At 52.5% G+C, this 26,066-nt stretch overlaps 1 protein-coding gene across 3 annotated transcripts in view; it reads right to left on the bottom strand.

The window, feature by feature from the left end:
* SLC12A5 (solute carrier family 12 member 5) overlaps positions 1-26,066 on the bottom strand; it is a 38,650-nt gene that overhangs the window by 7,921 nt on the left and 4,663 nt on the right. Inside the window, exons 1-18 of one of the 3 annotated variants that reach the window (XM_003253671.3) lie at positions 23,199-23,374; positions 17,572-17,666; positions 17,077-17,208; positions 16,689-16,835; positions 15,838-15,892; positions 15,248-15,378; positions 11,558-11,799; positions 10,626-10,837; positions 8,846-9,016; positions 8,440-8,538; positions 8,238-8,295; positions 7,029-7,203; positions 6,174-6,292; positions 5,737-5,835; positions 4,598-4,717; positions 4,086-4,190; positions 2,384-2,552; positions 331-526 (exon numbers count right to left, since the gene is read on the bottom strand). In XM_003253671.3, the coding sequence (XP_003253719.1) occupies positions 331-526; positions 2,384-2,552; positions 4,086-4,190; positions 4,598-4,717; positions 5,737-5,835; positions 6,174-6,292; positions 7,029-7,203; positions 8,238-8,295; positions 8,440-8,538; positions 8,846-9,016; positions 10,626-10,837; positions 11,558-11,799; positions 15,248-15,378; positions 15,838-15,892; positions 16,689-16,835; positions 17,077-17,208; positions 17,572-17,666; positions 23,199-23,250 (2,377 nt within the window). In that variant the 5' untranslated portion in view covers positions 23,251-23,374. Of the gene's footprint in view, positions 1-330; positions 527-2,383; positions 2,553-4,085; positions 4,191-4,597; positions 4,718-5,736; positions 5,836-6,173; positions 6,293-7,028; positions 7,204-8,237; positions 8,296-8,439; positions 8,539-8,845; positions 9,017-10,625; positions 10,838-11,557; positions 11,800-15,247; positions 15,379-15,837; positions 15,893-16,688; positions 16,836-17,076; positions 17,209-17,571; positions 17,667-21,502; positions 21,626-23,198; positions 23,375-26,066 lie in introns of those variants that run through there. The other 2 variants (XM_030826812.1, XM_012511916.2) reach the window with 2 other exon arrangements.

A 26,066-nucleotide genomic window follows, 5' to 3' on the forward strand; every position in this document is an offset into this window, starting at 1 on the left:
ACACAGCTAGGAAGGACCAGAGCTGAGATGTGGGCCCGGCCTCTGTGACTTCAGAGCTGTAGCTCTTCCCACTGCCCTGCACTGTGTTCCTCCCAGGGCCTGTGAGCACTGCAGGAGCCAAGACTGTCTCGTTCACGGCGGAGTCCCCAGCGCCCAGCACAGTGGCTGGCATGTGGCCAGCCTTGACTGCTGTCACCTGCATATGCTGAATCCAGACTTGGCATGCAGTGCTTGGGAAACCCCTCAGGCCCAAAGGAGCAGAAATCCATTTCCACCCCTCTACAGCCCCCAGCCCCACCCCTCTTCGTCCCCAGCCCCTGACAGCATTACCAATGAAGTTCCTCCACGTCTGATGATCTTCCTTCTGGCGCCAGTTGCGGGGCCAGCCAACAAGCACAGTGTTGTGCTGCAGCCCCCCGAGGCCCCCGGACTGGATCAGATGGGACACGCCATCACGCAGGTTGGAGGAGATCACTACCTGGCAGAAGCCCTTCACCTTCTCTGCCTCCATCAGGCGCCTGATAGACTAGGGGAGGGGGAGCAGACAAAGACCAGCCTCAGGCCTCCCTGGCCCTGGCTGGGCCCATTGTAGCCTCCTTCCCTCCCATATCTCCCCTCCTTTCATCCCAATCTTCCTGAAGCTCAGCTCTGATCATGTCAGTCTCTGGCTCCAGAATGGCACATGGCTCCCCATCATCTCTGTGCCCCATTCCTTCTTGATCAATCAAGGCTCTTCATGATCTGACCACACTTTCTGCCATCCTGCCACTGCTCATACAGCCCCCCTGCCCGACATGCTCTCCACCATCACCCTGACACACACCCCTGCCAAGTTGTACGTGACACCCTGTCTGGCCCAGCTCAAATGTCGCCGTCTTCAGATACCAACCCCACCCAGACCAGAATTAAACTGGGCTTCTCTGCACAGCCAGACAATTTGTTTCAACAATCTTTCTAAGTAGCATAATAAGTATTTTAAGGGCATCCCATTTAAACTGTACTATGAGGGAAATAGTCTTATTACTCCCATTTTATAGATGAGGAAACTGAGGCTTGGAGAAACGAAGACTTTTTTAAGGACACACAGCTAATGTTACTGTGAGGATTCCAGTCAGGGAAGTCTGACTCCAACCCCCACACTCTTAACCACCACCCCTAAGTCAAACAGATAGAAGTTCAATTCCTATCTCTGCCACCTCCTGGCTGTGTGACCTTGGGTGAGTCACCTAACCACCCAAGGGGTCAGGACAGCTACCTTGTTTAGGAATAGGGAGAACCACATGTCATCATGCACATAGGGCTTAGTATCCTGCCTGAGGAATCGTAAACACTCAACACATTGTACGACTCTGATGTTATTAACTCTAACAGCATTTATCGACATCCGGTGGGTCTGAGAGCCTTCTGTGTATGCTCTGCCTTCCCCACCAGCCTGTGAGCACCTCGAGGGCAGCGACTTGGTCTTGAACATCTCCATCTCCCCTGTGCCTCACCCAATGCCTGGTGCACTGCACATTCTCAGCCACCGCATGTTGAATGGAACTGACCAGTCAAGGCCTCCAGCTCTGGGCCCTGACAGATCAGTGTGAACAGCCCAGTGAGGCAGAAGCAGCGACTGTTGCAAGCCATCGGGGTGCCCCTCCCCATCTCACCTCTGCTCCCTTGGGCCTCTTTTTCTCTCTCCACTGCTAGCCACAGCCCTGATGGGAGAAAGGCCTGACCCTCAGACAGAACCTACTTCCTCTACTACCCCTGGGATCCAATCACCTCTTTGTGTGCTTAAGGCAGACACTGGCCACCACAGCCCACATTGGTTCTGTAGGCTGCTCTGTAAGCATGGACTAGTGGGTGGAGCCAAAAGCAGGTGACACAGAGCAGGGGCCTGGGTTCAAATCCTGATGTTGCTTCCCACCAGCTTTCTGACTTTCAGCAAGCAGCTTTCCCTCTCTGGGTCTCAGTTTCTTCCTGTATCACATGTGGATACTCACCTTGTCAACCCCAGACTGTAGGGATCAAGAGTCCACAGCTGGGAAATCACCTTGAAAGATTTATACTTTGGCAGGAAGGAGTCTAGAGTAGGAGTTCAAGGACTCCTAATTTGAATCTTCATTTTCTGTCCTTAGACACATGACCTGACTTGTCTAAGCCTCAGTTTCCTTATCCATAAAATGGGCCCTTCTGCCTCTGATGGTCTTTCATTCTGTGAGTTGAATTCTAAAGAACTCACTCTCTAGGCCCTTAGGCTCTTCCTCTAAGGAAGAGAAAAGAAATGCCTGCACCTCCTTTGATCCTGAAGGTGATGAGGAAGGAAAGTACAAAAGGATAGAGACTGTCTTCCTAAGTGTCCTGACCATTTCCCAAGCCCACCAGGGCCTCTGCTCACCTCTTCTGCCCGCTGGGCCTGGGGATGATTTTCCAGAAAGGTGCCCTCAAGGACAGAGCCCACGATGGTCAGGCCCTTCCCTGCCTTCAGCTGGGAGGTCAATGAGAGCAGCTGGGGGTGCACCACATTCTGATCTTGGTCCACACGCACCAGCACCAGCAGCTGTGGCCTGAAGAGTGTGCAGAGTCACATGATCCATATACTATGTAACCAACCATCCACACACCATACACCCATCACCAGGTCATCTAACCATCTCTCCTCTATAACCATCTATCCCATCCACCTATACCCCTCACCACCCATCCATCCATCTACCCGTCAACCCATTTCTCCATTCATCTCACTCACCTATCTACCCATTCAACCACCCACCCATCTATTTTATCCTTCAGTCATCCACTCATATGCATATTTCTTTACTGATACATGCATTATTCACTCAATTATCCACACATCTACCTACCTATCATCCATTCCTACATCCATCAATTCACCCTTTTGCCCTCCCACATGTACATACACTTATCCATCCACCCATCTATCTATGCATCCCTTTCCTTAGTCATCTAGCCATCTTAGTCCTCCAACCACCTATCAACTTCATAGCATTCTCTAAGCACCTGCTCTGGGCTAGACCATGGGCTGAGCATTTGGGAATTCACAGATAAATAATACAGAGCCCCAGGCTCTGGGAGCCCAGTTTAGTAGACATCAGCAAAAACAAGTCAACAATGCCCTAACCTAAGTCAGGGTTCCAGGCTCTACTCTTGGCAAGGTGAGACACAGGGAAATGAATGAGGGGTTGGGCATGCAGCACACAGGGCTAAGAGGTGGGGTGTGAAGATTCCATCTCCAGGTCTGCCTTCTGTGACCTGTGAGATCCTCTCTGACCTCCGATTTCCCTTTTTTTTTTTTTTTGAGACAGGGTCTCACTCTGTCACCCAGGCTGGAGTGCAGTGGTACAATCTCAGCTCACTATAACCTCCGCCTCCTGGGTTCAAGCTATTCTGCCTCAGTATCCTGAGTAGCTGGGACTGCAGGTGCACGCCACCATGCCTGGCTAATTTTTGTATTTTTAGCACAGATAGGGTCTTGCCATGTTGTCCGGGCTTGTCTCAAACTCCTGGCCTCAAGTGATCCACCTGCCTCAGCCTCCCAAACTGTTGGTTACAGGCGTGAGCCACCGCGCCTGGCATCCCTGATTTTCACGTGAATAAAATGGAGGAATTGTCATTAATCTAGAGATGCCTAAAAGCCCCTATAACTCTTAAAGGGAACGATTCCACCTGTCTCAGAGCAAATGCTACATGATCTGATGTTTGTCTGTCCCCGCGTATGTCTTCTCCACAAAACTGTGAGCTTTCTACAACCCCAGAGACTAGAAGGGGACTTGCCATACATCAGGCATTCATGTTTTATGAAAAAATGATGGAAATGATGAAATGAATGAATGGATGACTCCTCAGGAGGCTAGCATGGTGGGGTATGTGGACATTTACATACCCACATAAATGTCTGGAACTCAGCTCAGCTTCAGTGTTTCAGGTGGGAAGGAATCAGACAAGGCTGGGCTTTTAGGGCACGACTCAGCAAAACAAAGCAAGCAGGATAAGTCAGGCCCTGCTCCCTTCCCCCCATCTCCTGAGCCTTGCACTCATGCACACACACTCTTATGTACACCCGTGCCCTCACCACTTACCTCCAGTTCTTGGTGTGTGGGGGCCCTTCCTCCAGGCGTAAGAGGGCATAGCGAGCCGCACTGAGAGACAGACCTCGGATCCCGTCGCCCCACTCCTTCTCTGCCCTGGGAGCCGGAAAGGGGGATCACGTGAGAGCAGAAAGCCAGAAGGGGGCAGGGAGAACCATCTACACTGCACCAGCTACCCCAGGGCAGAGCCATCTCCCAGGCTCACAAAGGACATGCGTATCACTCCTGCCAACAGACTCAACCAAGCCTTGGCTAAGTTTCCTTGGCAAATCACTTCTAAATCCATTCTCTCACCATTCCTGTCCATTTCTCAAAGCCTCTGCCGCCACCCCCCGTCTTCCAATGTCACTGCATATCACCGTCTCCCTCTACTCCAGCCCCATCCTCTCCCACTCCCTGCTTCATCTCACCCCCACCACTCCAATCCCTCATGACCCCTTCCCCCTCCTCCCACCACCCTTCAGCCTTCCCCAGCCACCCCAACCTCCACTCCCCAAACTCACCCACGGTACTCAATGTACTTGTAGATGAGTCCAGCAATGAGCATGGCTACCAGTGCATAATACCAGGAGCAGATGAACATGAGGGCCAGGCAGAGGCTCATGCCCAGGAAGGAGAGGGTCCTAGACAAGGTGGGGAGACCCAGCCTCTGAGCCCCAGCAGGGCTGTTGCTGAAGCTGGGACTTAGACAGCAAGAGGGAGATGAGGCAGGGCATGGGCAAGACCTGGGAGGTGACAGCCTGGTCTAGGGGAACTCACACCATGATCCCCATGAGGACTAGGGGGATATGGGACCTTCTGGGTGAAGGAGAAGCCACAGACAGGGCACCACCCAATGCCCTGCCCAACTCCTGACACCCCACACCACCCTGTCCCTGTTCCTCAGACCCTGCCAGACAGGCTTGGCCAGGTGCATTCTGAAGCCAGGGTCTCAGGGGAGTGGAAACAGGTCCTCCCAGGAGAAGGCCACCAGCAAAGCTGGAGCATCCAGACAAGAGTGGGCAGCCCTGGTTCTAGCCCAGTTACGCCACAGTCTTGCTGGGGGACCTTGGGCCAGTTCCTTTCCCTCTTTGGGCCTCAGTTTCCTTTTGTGGGACAAGCATGATCATTTCTGCTCTGTCTGCCCCCGAGGGCCTATTGTGAGGATGAAGAGCCATAGAGGAAAATGATGAGAGAAACTGCAGCCTCTGTGCAATGAGCATCTGCCATGTACTGTAGTCCTCACAAGAACCCACAGGCAGGTGCAGCTATCATGCCCATTTCACAGCTGAGGAAACTGAGGTTCTGAGAAGCTACATCATCAGCCCAAGGTCTCACAGCTAGGAAGTGCAGAGTCATGATTTGAACTCTGGCCAGCTGACTTCCAGCCTCCCTGCTACATTGTGAGCTATTAGGCATCACAGACAGGAGAGAGATTCCAGCTGAGACCGCTTATGATGCTGCTATGTTATTATTTATGATCGTTAGGAGACCCTCTCTGGGACCTTCCTCATGTGTGTTGGTCAACAAAAGCTGGAGAAAAAAAGGATGTCTTCTTCAGGTTTGGGGTCCTTAGACTCAGACATGATGGACTGGAGTAAGGTGAGGATTGGGGTGGAGGTGAGCAAGTGGCTCAGTGGAAGTCTGGGGACAGAGCACCCACCAGTGGTAATATCGAAAGCGTGGCCTCCAGTTGGGTGTCCTCAGCAGCGTCTGCACTGCACAGGCCAGATTCACAAACATGTAGCACATCAGGAAGAACCTGGAACACAGGAAGGCCCCAGGGGAGACAGAGATGCAAAGGGAGGCAGAAACAGAAACAGCAGCGTGGGCAGAGAAAGGGGGAAAGGGGACAAGAAGTCAGGAGGTGGCCAGATCATGCTCTGGCACTTAGGAAGGGGTTTGAAGCCAAATACCCTTACAACACACTCTAATAACACGTGTGGATGAATCTCTCTATAAAAAACGATGGGCTTCTATGACAGTGGGGAACTTCCTGGGGTTGTTAAAGTGTCTGGGTGGGTTGTCATGGGTAACGGCTGCAGGATTCAGATACAGAAACCCTGAACCAGTGGGGAGGGCAAGAAGTCAGGCACGCACATAGAGAGGATGGGGGCCACCTCGTCGAGGGATGCAATGAGGATGCCAATCTCGCAGATGCAGGCAGTCAGGAGCAGGGCCCAGGTCGGCTCTCCATTGGCCTTGCCATGGCCAAAGACCTGGGGGCAGAGTAATCATCATGGGACTGAGACCTCAAGGACTTCTCAGCCCTCTCCCCTAGGCTTGGGAACCAGTGGAGTAGAGGCAGGAATCCTATCACCAAAGAGGAGGTAGGGAGAGGATGCATTTCTCTTCTTCTAGGAGAATGCAAATGGATAACAGGCTTTTGCTGCATCTTGCCCACCCTGATATCGGCACCCTGGTGCCATGAAGTTCAAATGATCCCTAGAGGGGGAAGCAGCTGCAGAGGACCAGATGGGAGAGGAGCTGTCAGGAAGCCAGCAAGCCACCACGACCCTGTGCTCCATCCGTCTTTTTTTTTTAGCACCATGGTGAAAGCTACCCTTTTCTTGCCCTTTGACTGCCTCCCCAAGTCTCCAACAAACCACTGTGCCAAAACAGGGCCATTTATTTTTTCCCCAAGAGCAGACAATACTCCAAGGGATGCACTGACCATGGGCCAAATCCCAAGTAAGACACACTTATCCTTCCATCTGGGTGAAGGAGAAGCCACAGACAGGGCACCACCCAATGCCCTGCCCAACTCCTGAGACCCCACACCACCCTGTCCCTGTGCCTCAGACCCTGCCAGACAGGCCTGGCCAGTGCAGTACAGAGCAGAAGTGGCCCAGGAGGTAGTCTAAGGCTGGTTATGGCCCTGGGTCACTGTGTGGTCTCTCTGGGCAGGGGCCTGGCTGGTCCACTGAGGGTGGGCTGTTCTTCTCCCACACTGACCTGCAGGAAAGGCACGATGCCATCCCTCGAGATGGCCTGCAGCAGGCGTGGGGCCCCCGTGAGGCTCTGCAGCCCAGCTCCACAGGTGGAGAAGAAGGATCCGATGACAATTACCCATGGAGATGGCCATGCCAGTGTGCCCACCACCAGGTTGCCATTCACAGCTTCGCCAAACCTGGAATGATGTGGACAGGAGATGCCAGGTGAGCAGTGCCAACTGGATTTCCAGGGCAGGTCTGCATACCAACTACAGAACCAACTGTGTGCCTGCCACAGGACTAAGTTCTGTAAGGGTGACAGGGGAGGCAGAGCCCCAGATGTTCTATTGTTTTTTCCTTGATAAAATAATTCCCTAATTTCCTGATACTGAAAACCAGGCCTCTAGGCCTGGCTCCAGCATAGGTCCCAGCCCCACGTCCCCCACTGCATTCCCTTACAGGAGCCTGGCGGTACCAGTGGAAAGTGATTCTGAGAGGACCTCCTACACCACCCGGCCAGTTGTGTGTGCCCATGCCCTTCAGACATGAGTGCTCTGGGACACTGAGCACTTACAGCTGCAGGCATGCGCACACATTTCTCCCCTCCACCCTGGCTCCCCATTGCCTGGTATGCCCTTCCTCCAAGCTGCCTAATCTCTGTTCAACCTTGAAAGCAGGAAGGATAAGTGAGATAAAATGTATAAGACACTTCTAGCCTCCCCTCCTCTGAGAAGACTTCCCTGGGAAGACCCCTAAGGACTGGACTGAAGCCCCCGGGCTTTCCTGTATGGCCACCCCTACCGACTACACTTAAAGTCTGTTGGCCAGTATAGTCCCACCCAAAAGAGCTCCTTCAGTACAAAAACCATGTGTTATTTATCTGTGCTGCCTCCAGAAAAATTCGGAGGGAGCACAGATAAATACCACTCCTGTCTGTGTGACCAACACATGGACATTCAGTAAATGTTAGACACACTATTGAATTAATCCATTTTAAAGAAAAGGAAAGTATCATTATCCTAAAGGAAATGAGACACCATTCAAGCTTCTCGAACTGGAGTGACAGAAGGAAGATGAAATATAAGAAGATGACTTTGCAAGCAATCCCCATGGCCTCCCTCCCCCAGGCCCCTCACACAGGTCCCAGCACCTCCTGATGGGTCTGTTTCCCAGAACTCAGCCTTCTATACCCACCCCTCCCCCAGAATAGGATCAACCCCAATTATCTTACTTGTCCCGCAGGACGACCCCCTCAATGCAGGCCCCAAACAGAACAACGGAGCTGATGTCTGCAGCAGAGGATAAAGGAGAATCCCCACGGTTCAGTCCTCCCCCTCCCCACCCCTCCTGCACCAGCAGGTAAGGCAGCAAGTTCAGCTGCCCTCCCTCTTGCCCTCCCCCAAGGGTGGTCCCAGCACAGCCGTGCAGGATACAGACAGCAGAGGTGGTGGCGATGGCCAGGATGGTGCCAGTGGGGATTGACTTCTGGGCATCCCTCAGGTCCCCAGAGCGGTTAGAACCAGCCATGATCCCTGCAAAACAGAAGTGCAGCTAGGACTCAAGCCAGGGCCACAGGAGACCAGACAGATGAGAAAAAAGGGCACCACCCTCAGGGTCAGTGAGCCTGGGATCTAGTCCTAACATATTGGCTTGTGTGAGACCTTGGACATGTTGCTTAGCTTCTCCTGGCCTTAATTCTCTCATCTCTCCAATGGGAAGTGAAATGTTGGGGTTGCTTTCATGATGGGGTTGTTGGACTAAGAAATTCCCAACATCATCATCGACTCTCTCCTCCCCATCCACTCACAGGCAGTCTTCCCTCTCTGAGCTCCCCTTCACCTGTGACTGAGGGGAAGTAGATGCCAACCAGCAGGGTGAAGTAGGAGGTCATATCACTGAAGACATAGGGGTGGTCCATGTCAATAGGAGTGCCATCGGCCAGGCCCACCGAGGTCATCCCACTCCTCTCCACAATCACACCCTTGGTCAGGTAGGAGCTCCAGAGGTTCTCTGTAGGGAGACAGAATGCTCAGGGGGAGGCCAGCCATCAGGGGACCAGAGCTCTGGGACCAGGAGGTGGGAGGGGGCAAAAAGTCAGGGTCAAGATCAACCCCATCTCACTCTCCCCGGCCTCATCTCTATTTCATTTCCACTGACATTTCCTAAGCTCCTGATTTGGGCCAGGCTATGTACAGAGCTTTCACAGACTAATTAGACCCAGTCTTTACCGCCAAACAGTCCAATCTAGTAGAGTAAATGGGCAAATAAAGACCCATCTCAGATTGAGTCGATGTGTCCCAAATTGATCTCACCATCCACCCACCCCAAACCAGCTCCTTTCCTGCATCCCATATCTCAGTAAATGGCACCATCATCAATTCTGACACCCTGCCCTACACTGCTCCCTCTTCCCTTCCCCAACTTCAATACTCCCCCAACTTCTGTCCTTTAACCCCTCCTTAATATTTCTTAAATATGCCCCTTCTCTCCATTCCAAGGTCTCTCCACTGTGGCACTAGTGACCTATCTGGCCAGATAATTCTTTGCTGTGGAGGACTGCCCTATAGCATTGTAGGATGCTGAGCAGCATCCTGGCCTCTACCTACTAGATGCCAGGTACACCCCTCCAGTTTTGACAACCAAAAATGTCTGCAGACACAGCCAAATGTTTCCTGGGTGGCAAAACAGCCCTGGTTGAGAAGCACTGCAGTAATGCCCACAGATATCACTCCATCACTCTCACTCAGAAAACCACCATCTCTCTCTCCTGGACTCACAGCATCAGGCCTTCCTGGACCCCCTGCCTCTCTCCTCTCACCCCTTTAACCCATCCATATTAGTAGCCAGAATGAACCTTCAAAAAATGGAGATCTGACCACGTCCCTCCCTTTCCCAAAACCCCTTGGTGGCTCCTCATTTCCTTTAGAATATGGCCCCAACTCTCCAACATAGCTTCCAAGGCCTGCCATGATCTGGCTCATGCCAGCCTCTTCTACATCGCTTCTTTCTCCACCTTATTTTGCTCTTTATGCCCCAGTCATACCAAATTACTTGCGATTGGAAAGACACAATAAACTGTTCTGCCTCTGCGTGCTTTTAGGCAAGCTGTTCTTCTGGTTGCAATTTCCTTACTCCTCTCATAGAACTGGATCTTTCATTTGTCCTTCAAAACCCTCCTCAGGTAAGTCCAGGAAGCCTACTGCCATCTTATACACATGAACTCTCCCTCCCCTGGGCATTCTCTGTGCATTGAATGCACATCTACATATGGCATAATGTATTTGCTAATATATCTATTTCTGCCATTAGTCTCCTTGAGGCCAGGAACTGTGGCTTATTTATTTTGTGTTCCTAGCATTCAGCACAATGCTAGGCACTCTGTAGGTGCTCAGTGACCACTTATTACGTTGATGACTTCTTTTCCTACTAGCGGTGAGATACTTGTCTACTTTTCACCTTACTCCTCCCTGATGCCAAGGACGGAACGTAACCCAGAGTAGGTGCTCAGTTAAAGCTGATTGAATTTAGCTGAATCCCAAGGAGGGCCCCTTAATCCTGACTGCCTAACCTACAATCCCTGCAGCGTTCCCTGGATGCCAGCCCTTGTCCCCCCGCAGACCTTTGATGAGGCCACTGGCAGCACCAGGGATGCCCTGGATCTCTGTGACATTGTTTCGGGTGAAGTATTCATCACAGGTGGCGTTGAGGAAGCGAGAAGAGCAGAAAAGGCCCCACAACCGTGTGGTCACCGTCTCATTTCCTTCCCAAGCCAGCTTGGCACAGACATCAAAGCCATGGCGAGACAGCGTGCGGTTACCCAGGAGGCAGATCCTAGGGAAAGAAACAAGGGAGGAAGGTGGGGAGCCACATAACCTTGCCCTGGCTGCACAATACAGCCACCGGGAGACCTTTTAAACACACGGGCACCAGGTCCCCATATCCAGAGTTCCTCGTTTAATTTAAATGAAGCCTGACCATTGGCTTTTTTTTTTTTTTTTTTTCTTAAGCTCCCCAAGTGATTCTAATAAGCAGCCAGGGTGGAGAAGCACCGCGTTAGTGCAAGGCTGTGTTTCAGCACCGTGGACAGCGGTCTCGGGGGGCCGCCCTCCACCTCTGAGCAGTGGATGGAGTGGACTTGGATCTGAGTCCCTGGACCCTCTAGACTGCTGTGTCTTTTCCCATCCTGGAGGAGTTGTCCAACACTAGGAGACTGTCCCATTCCAGGAGGTTGTCCCCACCCAGGAAAGGTTTCCCTACCACAGACAGTATCCATTGCTTTGGAACTCATTCCCACTTAATTCTTCCTAAGTCCACCGTACCAGCAAGAAGTTGACTCTTACAAGGTAAATTGTTCTCTCCTCCAGAAAAGTTACCTCACCCTGAAGAGACTGCCCCCAAACCAAGAGAGATTTTCCCTCCCAAGGGAAGCTGTTCCCAACCCACACCACTCTGAGATTCTGAGGGGCAGGGAAGGGAAGTTGGACAGAGAATCTGAAACAGGGCCAGGGAGGTAGGAGGACGATTCCTTGGGCTCAGAGCAGCAGCACTCACGGGAAGTTGGGTGGGTCGAAGGCAGACTTGATGACCCCAGCATAGATGGCCAGGATGGAGAGGATGACACAACCCAGGAAGACAAGGGCAAACTTGTTGACATACTTGACACCCACAAACACCACAGTGGCCATGCAGGTGAGCACACAGGTGCCGTAAACACGCATGTTGTTCAGCATGGCTGCTGCCTCCCCACTGGCATCTTCTGCCTTAAAGATGGCCATGGCTGGGAAGAGGTAAGCCTGTGGTAAAGGGGCAGGAAGAACAGAGACCTAAATCAGCAGCCCTTTGCACTAGAGACAGGGCTTTAGGAAAAAAGATGCTCATCACAGCACAATCACAGTGGTACCAGACTGGGAAAGACATCCAGTAAGAGGAGAATCGCTAAAGAAGGCATGGCCTGTCCTGCAAGGACTATGATGCAGCCATTTAAAAATGACATTGCAAGGCCAGGCATGGTGGCTTACACCTGTGATACCAGTGTTTTGAGAGTTCAAGGTGGGAGGATCACTTGAAGCCAGGATTTCAATACCAGCCTGGGCAACATAACGAGACCCCGTCTCAAAAACAAATAAAAATACATTTTTTTATTATTATTATTATTATTTGAGACAGAGTCTCGCTCTGTCGCCCAGGCTGGAGTGCAGTGGTGCGATCTCAGCTCACTGCAAGCTCCGCCTCCCGGGTTCACGCCATTCTCCTGCCTCAGCCTCTCCGAGTAGCTGGGACTACAGGCGCCCGCCACTACGCCCGGCTAATTTTTTTGTATTTTTAGTAGAGACGGGGTTTCACCGTGGTCTCGATCTCCTGACCTCGTGATCCACCCACCTCGGCCTCCGAAAGTGCTGGGATTACAAGCGTGAGCCACCGCGCCCGGCCAAAAATACATTTTTAAAAAATGACATTGCAAGGATGCTGGAAGCAATTACTTCTGTTATTTTTGTTAATTATAATTCTTAATAATTTTATTTATCATTTTAATAATTTCTAATAGAAAGATGGAAATAAATGTTCATCACTAGAGGTTGGGTGAATAAATCATGATATCCCCACACAGACTATGGAGCTATTAAAAAAGATGATGTAGTTGGTTTCTGATTGGTGGTGGTGGTGGTGGTGGTGGTTTTTTTTTTTTCTTTTTGAAATAAAGTTTTGTTCTTGTTGCCCATGCTGGAGTGCAATGGCGTGATCTTGGCTCATTGCAACCTCCACCTCCTGAGTTCCAGTGATTCTCCTGCCTCAGCCTCCCGAGTAGTTGGGATTAGAGGTGCCCACCACCACCCCTGGCTAATTTTTGTATTTTTAGTAGAGATGGGGTTTCACTGTATCAGTCAGGCTGGTCTCGAACTCCTGACCTCAGGTGATCCAACTGCCTCGGCCTCCCAAAGTTCTGGGATTACGGGCATGAGCCACTGTGCCCGGACAGATGACATAGATTTATATGCACTGACTTTAAAAGCTAACCATGGTACATTAGGTGAACACAATCAGGTTTTTGAAAAAGAATATGTCTTATTATCTCATTTTTATAAACTTATACGTGAAGATATATACATATATTAGTATATGTCTGTATGTGTTTTCATAAGTACATCAAAATGTTATCAGTAGTTTTCCCTGAATCATAAAAAATGTGGATAATCTATTCTTTGTGCACATCTGTATTTTCTAAAATTCCCATGCTAAATATTAATGTTTACATTCTTCCAAGAGTTATTTTCAGTGTAAATAATATATACAAAGAGAATATGAGTTGCTTAGGTATAGGGTTATATTTTACATAGACAGAATACAATACCACATAGAAAAACAAAAACTAGAAGGTAATACACCAAAATGTTAATGGTTATTTTCTTTGGGTGACTTATTTCCTTCTTTACATTTTTTCATGACTTGGATATTCCCCCAATTTTCTGCAATGGGCAGAATTGCATTTACAACAATTTTCAAATATTTTAATTTTTAAAAGTCATGGAGATCTATTGTTCTCCCTCATCATTTGCCTCCTCAGGCCTTTCATGCCCCGTCCATCCTCCCTGTCCTGCCCTCTTCCATCCTGCCGCGACACTAATTTCTATGGCACCTTCTAGTTCTAGGTTTCCAAGGCAGTGTGGTATAGTGGACACATAAATGTATCAAGAAGTAGGTGTTTGGTGAATATCTGATTTTTTAAAGAGAATGGGAAGAATTCAGTTACAATGCTGTTTGTGACATGTAATCTCATTTTTCATGAGTCTGGACCTACCAAATGTTAACTATTGTAAGATTATAGGTGAATTTTATTTTCTTCTCTACCCTTATCATTTCCATCAATGAAGCTGCATCACTTGTGTAATGCTCTGGAAGTCAGAAAGACCAAGGTTCATATTCCTTCCATTCGTTCCTTAAACTCTGAGCCTTGCTTTCCTCATCTGTAAAATGGCCACCTTTTAGCCAGGTACAGTGGCTCACGCCTGTCATCCCAACACTTTGGGAGGCTGAGGTGGGAGGATCATTTTAAACTCAGGAGTTTGAGACCAGCCTGAGCAATATAGTGAGACACCTATCTACAAAAAAATACAAAAATTAGCTGGGCATGGTCGTGCATACCAGTTACTTGGGAGGCTGAACTGGGGGGCGGGGATCACTTGAACCTGGGAAGTCGAGGCTGCCAGTGATTGCACCACTGCCCTCCAGCCTGGGCAACAGAGTGAGACTCTGTCTCAAAAGAAATAAAAAATAAAATAAAATAAAATAAAATGGCCACCTTTAACTCATGAGAGAGTCATGACGATAAAATGAAATGATATACTTCAAGCCTTGGGGCCTGCACAGAGTAGGGGCTTGGGACATGTCAGCTCTACTTCCTATCCACCAGGGACACCTCATCAACACCCATGCCCTACAGGAAGGGGATGAAGGATGGAGACCTAAGTCACCAGTCCTGACTTCAAGCACTGCCCAGCAACCTGGTTTCTCTCCATCAGTCGCTATTCCCAACAGACTTCTTTTTTTTTTTTTTTTTTTGTTTTTGTTTTTGTTTTTTTGTTTTTTTTTGAGACGGAGTCTTGCTCTGTCCCCCAGGCTGGAGTGCAGTGGCGCAATCTCGGCTCACTGCAAGCTCTGCCTCCCGGGTTCACGCCATTCTCCTGCCTCAGCCTCCTGAGTTCCCTACTCTGGTTCTTCTCTTTTGCAATCCAATAGCCACCAGCCATCTACCATTAACATCGTAGAGTACCTAGCACAGTCTGTGGCCCGTGGGAGGCAATCACACAATGGTAGCTGCTGCATAACATTACTGTTATTATTTCTACCATATTTTAACTCATCAACCCACCTCTGCCATCTACCTGAGAGCTGAGTGACCTTGAGGAAGTTATCTCACCTCTCTGAGCTTCTCATTTGTAAAATGGGCATCATAACACTCAAACCTCATAAGGCTACAAGAGAATGGCTGGAAAGCACTTGGAAGGATGCTGAGAGCTCAGTGGGGGCCTGATAAACGACAGCTGTGTATGTTACATAATTATTGTATCTTGTCTCCCCAACTAAACTGTGAACTCTTTAGAAACAGAACCACATCTGACTTTGCCCTTACTGAACCACATCTTTGGCCTCACTGAATGGCCTGGCCTATAGGAAGTGTCCAGGGAGCACTGATTAACTGACTGACAGCCTGGGGTTCCACATCTCCTCCTCAGCCCCTCTTACCAGCAGGATTTCGATGGTTCCCAGGATGTACATGGCTCCAGCAAAGGTAGTGCCCAGGTAGAAGCAGAGGCCCACGGCGCCCCCAAACTCTGGGCCCAGAGACCTGGAAATCATGTAGTAGGAGCCACCAGCTGCAGGGAGAATCTGGTATCAGCGAGAGGGTCGGGGGCACTGGGCTGCTGTAAGGGGTGAGGGGTGTTCAGTGACAGAGGCAGAAGGGGGTTGCTCTGGGCCTTACAGGCTTATGGGCTGCAGCCCTAGAAAGGGGACTGGTGAGAGACCCAAGCAACCACTCTACATGGATTTTGCAGCACTAATTGCCATGTTGCTAATTACCCCTTTAAGGAGGTCATGGCTCAGAAAATTGGATGGTGGAGAGGAGGGTCTCAGGATGAGTGGGGGGAGGGCTGCCCTATTCAACACCGACAGCTGCCTCCTCCTCTGCCCCCAATAGGGCTGAAAACAGATACAGCCCAGCCCCCTAGTCTATAATATTACCTCTCTTGGGTCTTGATGTCCCCCAAAGCCCAGGGCACTATCCCTCCTTCCACCCAGCCATCCCCTCTCCCCACGAAGCCCCAGTCACCTACCAGGCACAACACCATTCGTTGCAATTGCACTCATGGAGATGGCCGTGAGCATCGTCTGTGAGGAAAGAGATCATCAGAGCAGTGGCTGGGGTGGGGGCCAAGCCTTATACCCCATAAACACCAGCCAAACCCACAGGTTCTCTTCCACTGAGCTGCTCCCTGGGCCTGTTCCAACTTCTACTCCTGCCAAGTCCTTCTTCTCAAGAAAACCTCTTATTCACCATGCGAACAGAAGGAGCCCAAGCAAGCCACAGCATCAGAGAGCTCTGGAAATCCCAGCCTGGTCTCGGACCAGCTGCCTGACCTGAGACAACTCACTCACTTCTCCAAGCCTCAGTTTCTCCATCTATAGAATAGGAGTAACAGCTCTGACACTGCGTACCTCACATGCAGAGCTGTCTCAACGTTATGTAGGAGGACACGTAAATGTATCAAGAAGTAGGTGTTTGGCGAATATTCGATTTTTTAGAGAGAATGGGAAGAATTTGGTTACAATGCTGTTTGTGACATGTAATCTCATTTTTGTGAGTCTGGACCTATCAAAATGTTAACTATTGTAAGATTATAGGTGAATTTTATTTTCTTCTCTACCCTTATCATTTCCATCAATGAGCTGCATCACTTGTGTAATTACACACAGAGAGATCCAGGTGAAACCTGGTTAACAGCCATCAAGGACAAACCTGTGAGATGCAGGAAGGACCAGTCAGGCCTAATTTACTCTCAAAGATCATAAGCAGTGGTTCCTATAAAAAGCTCAGGTCTCATGCTTCCATCCTCCCACCTCCCACCCCCAGGCCTCTGCCAAGCCCCAGCTGTCAGGGGGTGGTGAGGGGAGGGGTGTCACTCACACAGGAGCAGCAGATGAACACCATGCAGAAGGACTCCATGATGCCTGCAATGCCCACCACCCAGGTGAGCCGCAGGAAGAGGATGACGCCAAAGATGTTCTGCAGGCATGGCAGGTACACGCCCATGAATGTGCCCATGCGTGGGGCCTGCCAGGGAGGCCAGCATCAGTCTCTGCAGTCCTCATCATTACCAACACCCCAGGCGTGCTCCTCCTCCATGTTTCTCCAACCCCACCTTCCTCTTCTCTCTATCCCCAACCCCTCATCCCTCTTCTTTCTGATTTGTATCCCCTTTCCCTCCCTCCATTCAAATCCATTTTCCTCCCCCATCCTTCCCCACCCCCCACCCATCCCTTTTCTTCCATTTCTCATCCCCCGAGGCCCTCACCTGCACCGGCTTCTTTTTTCCACCCTCATTGTTTTCTGCCTCTTCATGCTCCCTACTTCCCTGGGGCAGGTTGGTGTAGTTGGCCAGGCCACTGAGCAAGGAGGACACCATAGGGCTGGTGTCCATCTCCTCCTATGGAGGGAGGGTGTCAGTGCTAGGAGGCTGGGGGGGAGGTGGAGTGAGCTAGGTGGTGAGGGGCAGAGGAAGAGATGGGGACAAGGAGCATGAAACCATTGAGGTTGGGATGAGATGGGAAGGGAGGAGGAACAGGCGAGGAGAACAGGGGTAAGAATGGTAGGATGAGGAGAGGAGGGCAGGGAGCAGAGGGAGTAAATCCCAGGAGGGAGAAGGAGGGATGGGGAGGCTCAAGGAAGAAGGTGGACTCAAGGGAGGGGTGGAGAGGAGGGTACTGCTCCCTAGGGAGGGAAGGAGAGAGCAGCTGATGAATCAAGATAATGAATTGTAGGTGGGGGCCCAGCAGCCCTAGCAGCCCACCTCAAACAAGGCCATGTTTTTGCCGTCATACTCCTTTCCCTTCTCTGTGTCGGTGCTGTTGATGAAGGGACTGCTTTCCTTGGGGTTGCCATCACCTGAGAAGGGAGAGGGGTCAGGGATCTGGCACCAATCAGTTGTTGTCCAACCACCTGGGCATACAGTGGTGTAGCCACGGTAGCCCTCTGAATCTCAGTTTGCGCATTGGGAAAATGGGGCTAATACCACCTTCCTTGTAGAGTTGTAGTCGACAGCGTGTATACAGAGCCTAATGCACTAGCTGGCATGCAATGCGTATTAACAGATGTGTGAGTGCTTTCTTGCTCTTGGGGGTCCTATTCCATTTACCAGGACACCCCAAGACTCTCCAGAGTTCCCTTCTTAACTATAACTGGGCTCATACCAGTGTTTGGGGTGGAGGCCTGTTCTTTCCCAGTGGAGAAGGTCTGCCTTCCAGGAGCACTACAGATCAAGGCCCCAAGGATGTGCCACTTCTTGAAGAAGTGACCCCCTCTGACATCTCCTATGCCCTTTATTCATCTTCATTCACAATGTGTTTACCAAGTGTCTACCATGTGCCAATACAGGCATGGGGGAAGCAGGGTGAGACACAGAAGACATCATCCTTGCTCTCAGGAGAGCAACCCAAGTTCAGGGAGACAAACCAGTCGCCAGGAATTTCCAATCTGGCATGGTCAATTCTAGGATAGAAGATCAAGGGACTGTGGGACATAGGAGAGGCATCCAGCCCAGCCTGGGAAGTCATGGGAGGCTTCCCAGAGGAAGTGACGTGTCCACTGAGAGCTGAAGAATGAGTAAGAGCTAGCCTAGAAGGGAGGAAGGTAGGGTGTTCCAGGCAGACAGAATAGCAGAACAGCATGTTCGATGGCCCAGAGGTGACAGCAAATAGAGTGGGTTAGAGGAATGAAGTATGATCTGGCTGGAGTCTGTGGAAGGGGCAGTGAAAAGTGAAAAGGTGAGCCTGGGAAGGGAAGCGTGGGCTGGTCCCTTAAATAATTAGCAGGCCATGTTCAAGAATGTGGACCTCATCCAGAGGGCAATGGGGAGTCATTGAAGAGTTTCAGGCAAAACAAAAATACCATGAATAAACCCATGTTTTAGAGCCATCACTCGGGCTTTTAGGTGAAGAAAACAGAGTACAGTAGTTAGAGACTTTCAGTAACCCAGGTAAGGGCTGATAATGTCCCTGACCAGAGCAATGTAGAGCAACAGACAGAATTATTGGCATATTTCCATGCCAGATGTTTGGGGAGGGGGAGAGGAAGAATCTAGGATAATGTCTGGGGTTTCTAGCATGGGTGAATGGTTGGATGATGGTGCTATTTGATAAATGGGAAGACTAGAAGAGGAGGAGTTTGGAGGTGGGGAAGATGCTGAATTTAGCTGAGGGTGAGGCACTGTAGGGCACTCAAGTGGATACATGCAGAAGCCACCTGGATATATGAATCAGGATACATGCAGCAAAGAGGCTGGGCAGGAGAAAGAGATGGGGGTAAGCTATGTAAACATGTATAGGATGCGTGTGAAGCCATGTGCCTAGATGAGATCACTCGAGGAGAAAGTATCTTGGGCACCAGGGGGGAAGGTCCCTTCAGAGAGATATAAGAGGCCACATAGGTACATTTCCTTGGCTTCAGCCATGACCCTTCCTCAATTCCAGGGCTGAATTCCAGCAGTTGACATCTCTCTGGACACTGGAGAAACTCCCCGCTGATCAAATTCCAAGTGAAATTGAGGCCCTAGGCACCTTGATTCTCCTGTCCCCTAGACGGCTGACATCCCTTTCTCCCCATCTCCATCCATCTGCCTCTTCCCCATCCTCCCCTCTACCTCCGGGAAACCTTCCTCAGTCACCCAGCCAGAGCATGGCCTGTCTCTGTTATAAAATCAATCTCTTCCTGACTAAAAATTGGGCCAGGAGGAGTGATGCCTCGCCTGCTCCAAAGAAACCCACCACCCAGTCTTCTGCCACCACCTCTACCTCATCCATCAAGGCAGAAACTCCCGGTTGTCAAGTAGGGTGCAATAGTCAGCTCTTTCTTCTCACATACGTGAGTTCCTGGGAATAACAGACCCACCTCCCAGCGCATAATAGGTGCTCAGGAAAAGTCTTTGGAGCTAAGTTCTCCGGGGCTCCCTTCTGGACCCCAGGGTCTCAGAAGAGCTCTCTGGGGCCAGAGAACAGGAGAAACAAGGAAGAGGTCCTTTTAAAATGCTGACAGTATGCCTCCTGTTCTCAGCACATCATCATGTGGACTAGAGAGACTGAGGGGACCTGAGGTGAGAGGACGTTTCCTAACGGTTAAGAAAGAGGGCTGGAGTTATGGAAACTGACATTCCAGTCCCAGCTACACTGGCTGTGTCGTCACTTTCAGCAAGTCACAAATTCTCTAAGCCTCGGTTTCCTCCTTTGCAAAGGCATACTAACCAAGCTTAACTCATAGGGCTGTTGCTAGGATTAAACTAAATCACGCATATTAGGTGTGCCCGCCACGAGTGTGGCTATTGCTATTATTACAATTGCGATTATTATTAACATACTTGGTGCCCACCCAGCTGGGGCTCCCCATCCCACACCGCATCTCCAGCCGCAAGATTTTGGGGTCCTGTCTCCTATGGAGCTGTGTCCCTTTCCCCGCAGCATCCCCTCTTAGGGCCAGGACAACCAGACAGGAGAACCCCTCCCCTCTGCCTTTCACACCCCCTCCCAAGCGCTTCCTCCTTCGCGGGGGCGGTGGCGCTCAGGGGACAGGAATGGGGGCGTCCTGGCCCGAGACCCTGCAACTAGGTGGCCCCGCGCCGGTCTCCATGGCGACCGCGCAGGCCGAGAGCGCAGCGCCGAGCCTAGCCGGCCGCGCGCCCGCAGCCGCTTATGTAACGCGGCGCGCAGCGCGGAGCCAGACTCCAGGCCGGATCCGGGCCAGGAGATGAGGGCAGGGGAGAGGGCGGCTAGGTAGGCTCGTTCTGGGTCCTGCCTTTCCACTAGCTGCCTGGGCGGGACGCCAGGCTCCCGGGACTTGTCAGCCAGGGCTGATTTCGTCCCCTCCCTGAACGCCAGGCGCACTGGTTGGGGGGGATGGGGAATGAGCTTCCGAGTTCTCAAAGGACCAGAACAGCTAAGGGGAAACTCGCCCTGATTCCCCAGAGCCAAGAGTAAGGGTGATGCGGGAGCGCCGAGCGGCGCGCGCGCGAGAGGCAGGGCCAGACTGAGGCTGAGCCCTCCCCGCCCCCGCCCCCTGGGAGCTCTCAACCCGAATCGGCTTTCAATTAAGCTGCGGCGGCCAGAGCTCCCGGGGAGGAAACAGGCGAGCGGCGCAGGCTAAGAAGCCTCCCCGGGGCCTGGGGCTGGGCCTGGGGGAATCCCTAGGCCAGCTCCGAGAGGGAGAGAGGGCGTCAGACCCCAAGGGGAAAGAAGACCGAGACACATCCCTGGGCTCTTCTTTAGGCCAGAAGTGCCCTCTTGCTCGAGCCATCCCCACCTGCCCGAGGTCAGCAACCAGTTCCTTCCCGTACATCCCCAAGAATCTAGAATCAGAAATGTCAGGGGCTCTTGGCCTGATGGTCCTCTCTCAAGCCCAGAAGGTCCTTAGCACCTCCTACCACCATCTCCAAGCACCGCTTGGGGGAGGGGGGACTTCTCTCTCTGGGACCCAGAGCACATGACCCAGGTTCTGGCCACTTGAGTTCCAGGTCCTGGACCCTATGTATAGAAAGAAGGTCTCCAGATGGGTCCGCTGCACTCAGTGTCTAGAAACTAGTGTCTAGAGGGGATAGAACTGAAGCGAGTTCCTAGTTCAACTCTTGCCTCACACACACTGATGCCTCTTTTCTAGGCCTCCTGAGCCCCCATGGAAACCCCAAGGCCTGGTGAAACCTTGGCAGAGAAAGCGGGTGCTGGGAAATGGGACCATACCTGGTGTCTGAGGGAACAGAGAGATGCTCTCCATCTGAGTCCCCCTCTCAGAGTGGAGGCATCTGAAGGGGATCCCGGATGGAAAGATCCGCGTCGGGATGCCTGGCGCTACCGCAGACTCAACTTTGCCAAACCCCCTCCCCCTCCGGCCAGAAGCCCGCGGGGGAGGGGGCGGATGCTGGATGAGGTGATCTCAGGGTCACTGGGGAGGTGGATGAGCTGGCCAGCTAGGAGTTCTGGCACCTGTATACCACTCAGCCCCCAGGAGGAATGAGGAGTTGCGGGAAGTGGCGGGGGGTGGGCGGAAGTCAGACAAAGGATCAGGGACCCTGGTGTCCCCAGCCTTTCCAAGTGGCCACTTGGCTCTGAGATCCAGGATCCGGAGGACCTCAGAGTCAAGGTTGCCAATCCCTAGAAGACCCTGCTCTTTCAGCCCTAGGCGCCAGCCCCCAGAGGGATCTGCGGGAGTCTAGGCTCATAGGGTCAAGCAGTGCCCAGGGGAACGTTTGAAGGCGCTGAGCGCAGACAGCAGGCGCGGGAGGCGCGCTAGTGCGCAGGGGACGCAGCGCCGCTGGAGAGTGGGGGGTGGGGGTGGCTGACAGCCGTGATGGATAGCTGAGACCGCTGGGGGGCGGCGGGGGGCCTGGGAGCCTGAGGGGGTGGCTGGCCCCAAGACCTCCGAGCAAGGAAGCCGCGGATGAGGGCCGGGGAGAGCGGGAGCAGCGAAAGGACTTGTCCCAAGCCCCTCGGCTCCTTGCGAGTCTCCGCACCCACCGCAGCGCGTCCGCAGTGTCCGCGCCGCGGCGCTGAGGAATCAGCCGCTGGGACCCCATTTCTGAGGCCTCACTGGGGACGCTAGCAGAGCTAACTAAAAAGACTCCCCCCCGCCCCGCCCTGGACAGCCCCAGGGAACTGAGAGGAGGGAGAAAGAGGGAAGTAAGGAGGGTGATCTTGCTTCCCGTCCTGAATAGGAACCCACGGGAAAGCGAGAGAGAGAGAGATTCTGCAAAGTAGAGCTGAAAATCTACGGAGGAGGTACGCTTCAGTCTGAGGTCGGACCTTGGGAAGCCTTGGGGGAGGGGTCCCAGATTGCACCAAGGGTTCCCTTAAGGAGACACCACAGCCCGGACGGGGGCTGTCATATGGCTCCAACCACCCCCCCCACAGACACAGACACACACACACACACACACACACACACACACACACACACACACACACACACACACACAGAGCCACCTCTTCCCCCATCTTCCAGATGGAAGTCTTAGAACAAGGGACTGCAGCAGACTGCGCCCCCCGGCACCACGGGTGCCTGCTCTGCGCCAGGACGCCGGGGTCCCCTGTCGGGGAAAGGAGCCCTCCTCCCGCCGTCGAGCTCCACATCAGCCCATTCTAGGTCTTCTATCCCCGTCCCACCGCTTCCTCGGTTTAGCTAACCCAAGTCGGCCCGAAGCCGTGGGCAGCGACAATCCCCCGGCCCGCAGCTCTGCCCCCGGGCGCGGCGCATTCCAGCACCTTGGACAGCGCCCGGAGCATTCCAATGGAGCTGAGCTCCAGGCTGCAACTGGCGCCCACCGCCCCGGTCAGTCCCAGCCTCCTCTCTGAAGGAGGTGGCCCCCGCTCCGCCTCTAACCCCAGAGCTGCCTCCTCTCCTCGCTGCCCCCTCCCCCGCCGCCCCCGGACCACAGCTTACCCGGGTTGGCTCCCCCATCGCCGTCCTCGCAGTCCGTCAGGTTGTTTAGCATGGTGGCGGCGCGGCCCCTGGTCCGGGGATGGCTGCGCCGCCTCGCCCGCGCCCCTCTACCCGCCTTCGCCGCTCTCTCGTTCGCTCTAGCTCTCTCTCGCTCTCCGCTCCACGGAGGAAGAAGCTGCAGTGCCCGCCCGCCCGGCGCACACACACTCGCACACGGACACACGCTCACACCCGCGCGCGCCCCCTCTCAGCAGCGGCGCTGCTCACCTCATCCCGTATGCAGGAGGCGTGAGCCACTGGCGGGGTTTTGGGGGGAGAGCGGGAGGGAGGGAGAAGAGAAGATGAGGGGCGGGCAGAGCGCGACTAGTGGCCCCCTTGCACGAAAACTGGGGGATTGCGTGGGTGGGATGAAGGGGGTGCTTCGGGGGACAGGGCCTCGCCTCCCTTAAGCAGACGCAGCTCCCCCCACCCACTCTCCGGGCGGGGCCCGGCACGTGGGCAGGTGCCATCCCGCGCCCTAAAAATAACGGCAGGGAACTAGGTCGCGGCCGCGGGGAGGCGGCCCCGCAGCGGCTGCCTGACTGGGGGTCTGGGGTAACCCCCAGGGGGAAGGTAAAGGGCACCGAAGTGGCCGTGGAGGTGCGCCATGGAACATGGGGCCCTTGGGAAGCCTCTCTGCAAGACTGGAGAGGCCAGCCCTGAAGTGGGGGAGGAGAACCAGACCCTCTTTTGTACCATTGCTCAAGAGATTGGAGCTGGAGGCATGTAGAGCCCAGGGCCCATAACTAAAGCAATGTGCTACCCCCCAGGGGCGTTCAGGTCACTGGGCTGATTGACCCAACCTGTCTTAAAATGGGTGGGGTAGCGCCTGAGGAGTTCCAAGGAACTCTCTCATTGTGCTTAGACTGACAAGAGTCCCAGCATCCCACCCCCAAGACAAGTCCCTGGAGCCCACAGCCAGGGACCTTCTGACTGCGGACTGATCTAGAGATGAGACCAGGTGAGGAAGAGGAGAAGAGGCAGCAGTGAGGTTCCAGGGAGCACTGACTTTCCACCAGGGATGGTGCAGCCTCTAGGGAGGACAGACCGGTCCTGAGGCTGGCCAGGGACAGAGTGGGGGAGGGCGGAATGAGGCCGCCTGTCGGTTTGAGACCAGATTTTCTCCTGGGGCAGAAGTGTCTAATCCCCTAATCCAGGATTGCTTTCTGAGGCTTCCAGAGCCGACATGCTCTCTGTCCTCCTCCCCCCTCCCCTTAGGCCAATCCCCCAGAAGCTTGATCATCCTGGGACCCCTCAGCGCCCCTAGAGTCCAGGTTTGAGCCAGTGGTGCAGACATTTCAGGAAGTGGCATCAGAGGTTTGAAAGCTTTGAGTCTCTAGAAGATCTAAACATCTGAGGGTAGGAGCAGATCGGGGTAAACAATCTTCACACTCGTACTAGCTCTCTCCCTGGCTCTCTAAGTTCCAGAAAAGTTCTACGGTTGGGAAAAGATCAGTCATTGTATCTTACACACAGCTTTCATTTCACAGATGAAAAAACTAAGGCCCATAGAGGGAAAATGACTGCCTGTGGACATAATGCCAGTGGATGGCAGAATTTGGTCTAGCATCCAGTTTTCTTTACTCCAGTTTCGGACTCTCTTCATTGATAGAACTTATAAAAGTGGTCTTGCCTCCATGGAAGAGACAAGAATGCAGTCATATCTATGCCCCTCAACAGCCTCTGATTATTAGCTCCTGAAAAACAAACAAACAGGCACTAGGTCTGAGATGTGCTTTCTTCCTTTTCTTGTGCTCAGGCTTCAGAGGTGCAGGGCTAGAATGGACTCTTGGCTTGCAACTGAAGGGGAAGCCTCCAGAAAACCTGCAAAAATCCTAAAGAGCCATTCATATCCCTGGAGACCGGGGTATAGGGCAGCACTTTTTTCAGGACCATGGACAGGATCCAAGGCTCAGCTTTACTTTTATTACTACAATTCGTCAGTGGCTTCAGATTGGGTCAACCGTGGAGTTTTCAGCAGCTGACTCAAAAGTGCCTCTGAGGGACCTACCAACCAAGTATCGCTGCCACTTGGTTTTTCGGATACCCAAAGGACCCTTCAGGGTGGAGAGTTAGCTATTCAGACATGTTGTGGGCACTGGTATTCTTGGCTCTCCCAGAGAAAAAACCACCAAAAGGGTGAGATGAGTTTGAATTGGTGACAGAGGTTAAAAGAAGCCAGTATTCAAAAATTTTTAAGCATGCCACTCCATTCTACACACACACACACACACACACACACAGCACTAGCAGCAGCAGCAGCAGCAGCACTGCGGTCTACTACTCTGCAGAGATGCATAACAGTAAAACACGTGTAGCATGTTTGTCAGAGAAGTGCTGTAGAATGAAGGAGATGCTAAGGTTTTTCAGTAATCCCAGGTCTGGCATATTCCCCTTGGGTTATTTTTCTTCATTTGTGGTCCAGCTTTGGCCACTCAGAGACTAAGCCCATGCATGGGGAAACCTAGATTCTAGGGAGTATGGGTGAAGGCAGGAGTGATTCCTCTTGCCCTGGGGAACTCATCTGCCCACCTTCACTAGAGTTCCCACCTCAAGAGCCATCTGAGATTCAGGAGATAGTGGTTTTATCATGTCCTCTGCCCCCAAATTCTCTGTGTATCTCTGGGCAAAATCAGGTTCCTCTCTGTGGGCCTCAGTATCCCATCTATAAAAATGAGTTAGGTTGCATAATCCATGGCACTTTTTCCTGCTCTGAAAACTCTTAGTGCTCTATTAATCTCAGACCAAAGCCACATATCCCTTCCTGAGGAGCCCAGACCAAGTGAGCAGACAGTCCCAAGAGGGGACCCCAGCCCCTCCATTGACACC

This window comes from Nomascus leucogenys, chromosome 13, assembly GCF_006542625.1.
Source record: "Nomascus leucogenys isolate Asia chromosome 13, Asia_NLE_v1, whole genome shotgun sequence".
Lineage (NCBI taxonomy): Eukaryota > Metazoa > Chordata > Mammalia > Primates > Hylobatidae > Nomascus > Nomascus leucogenys.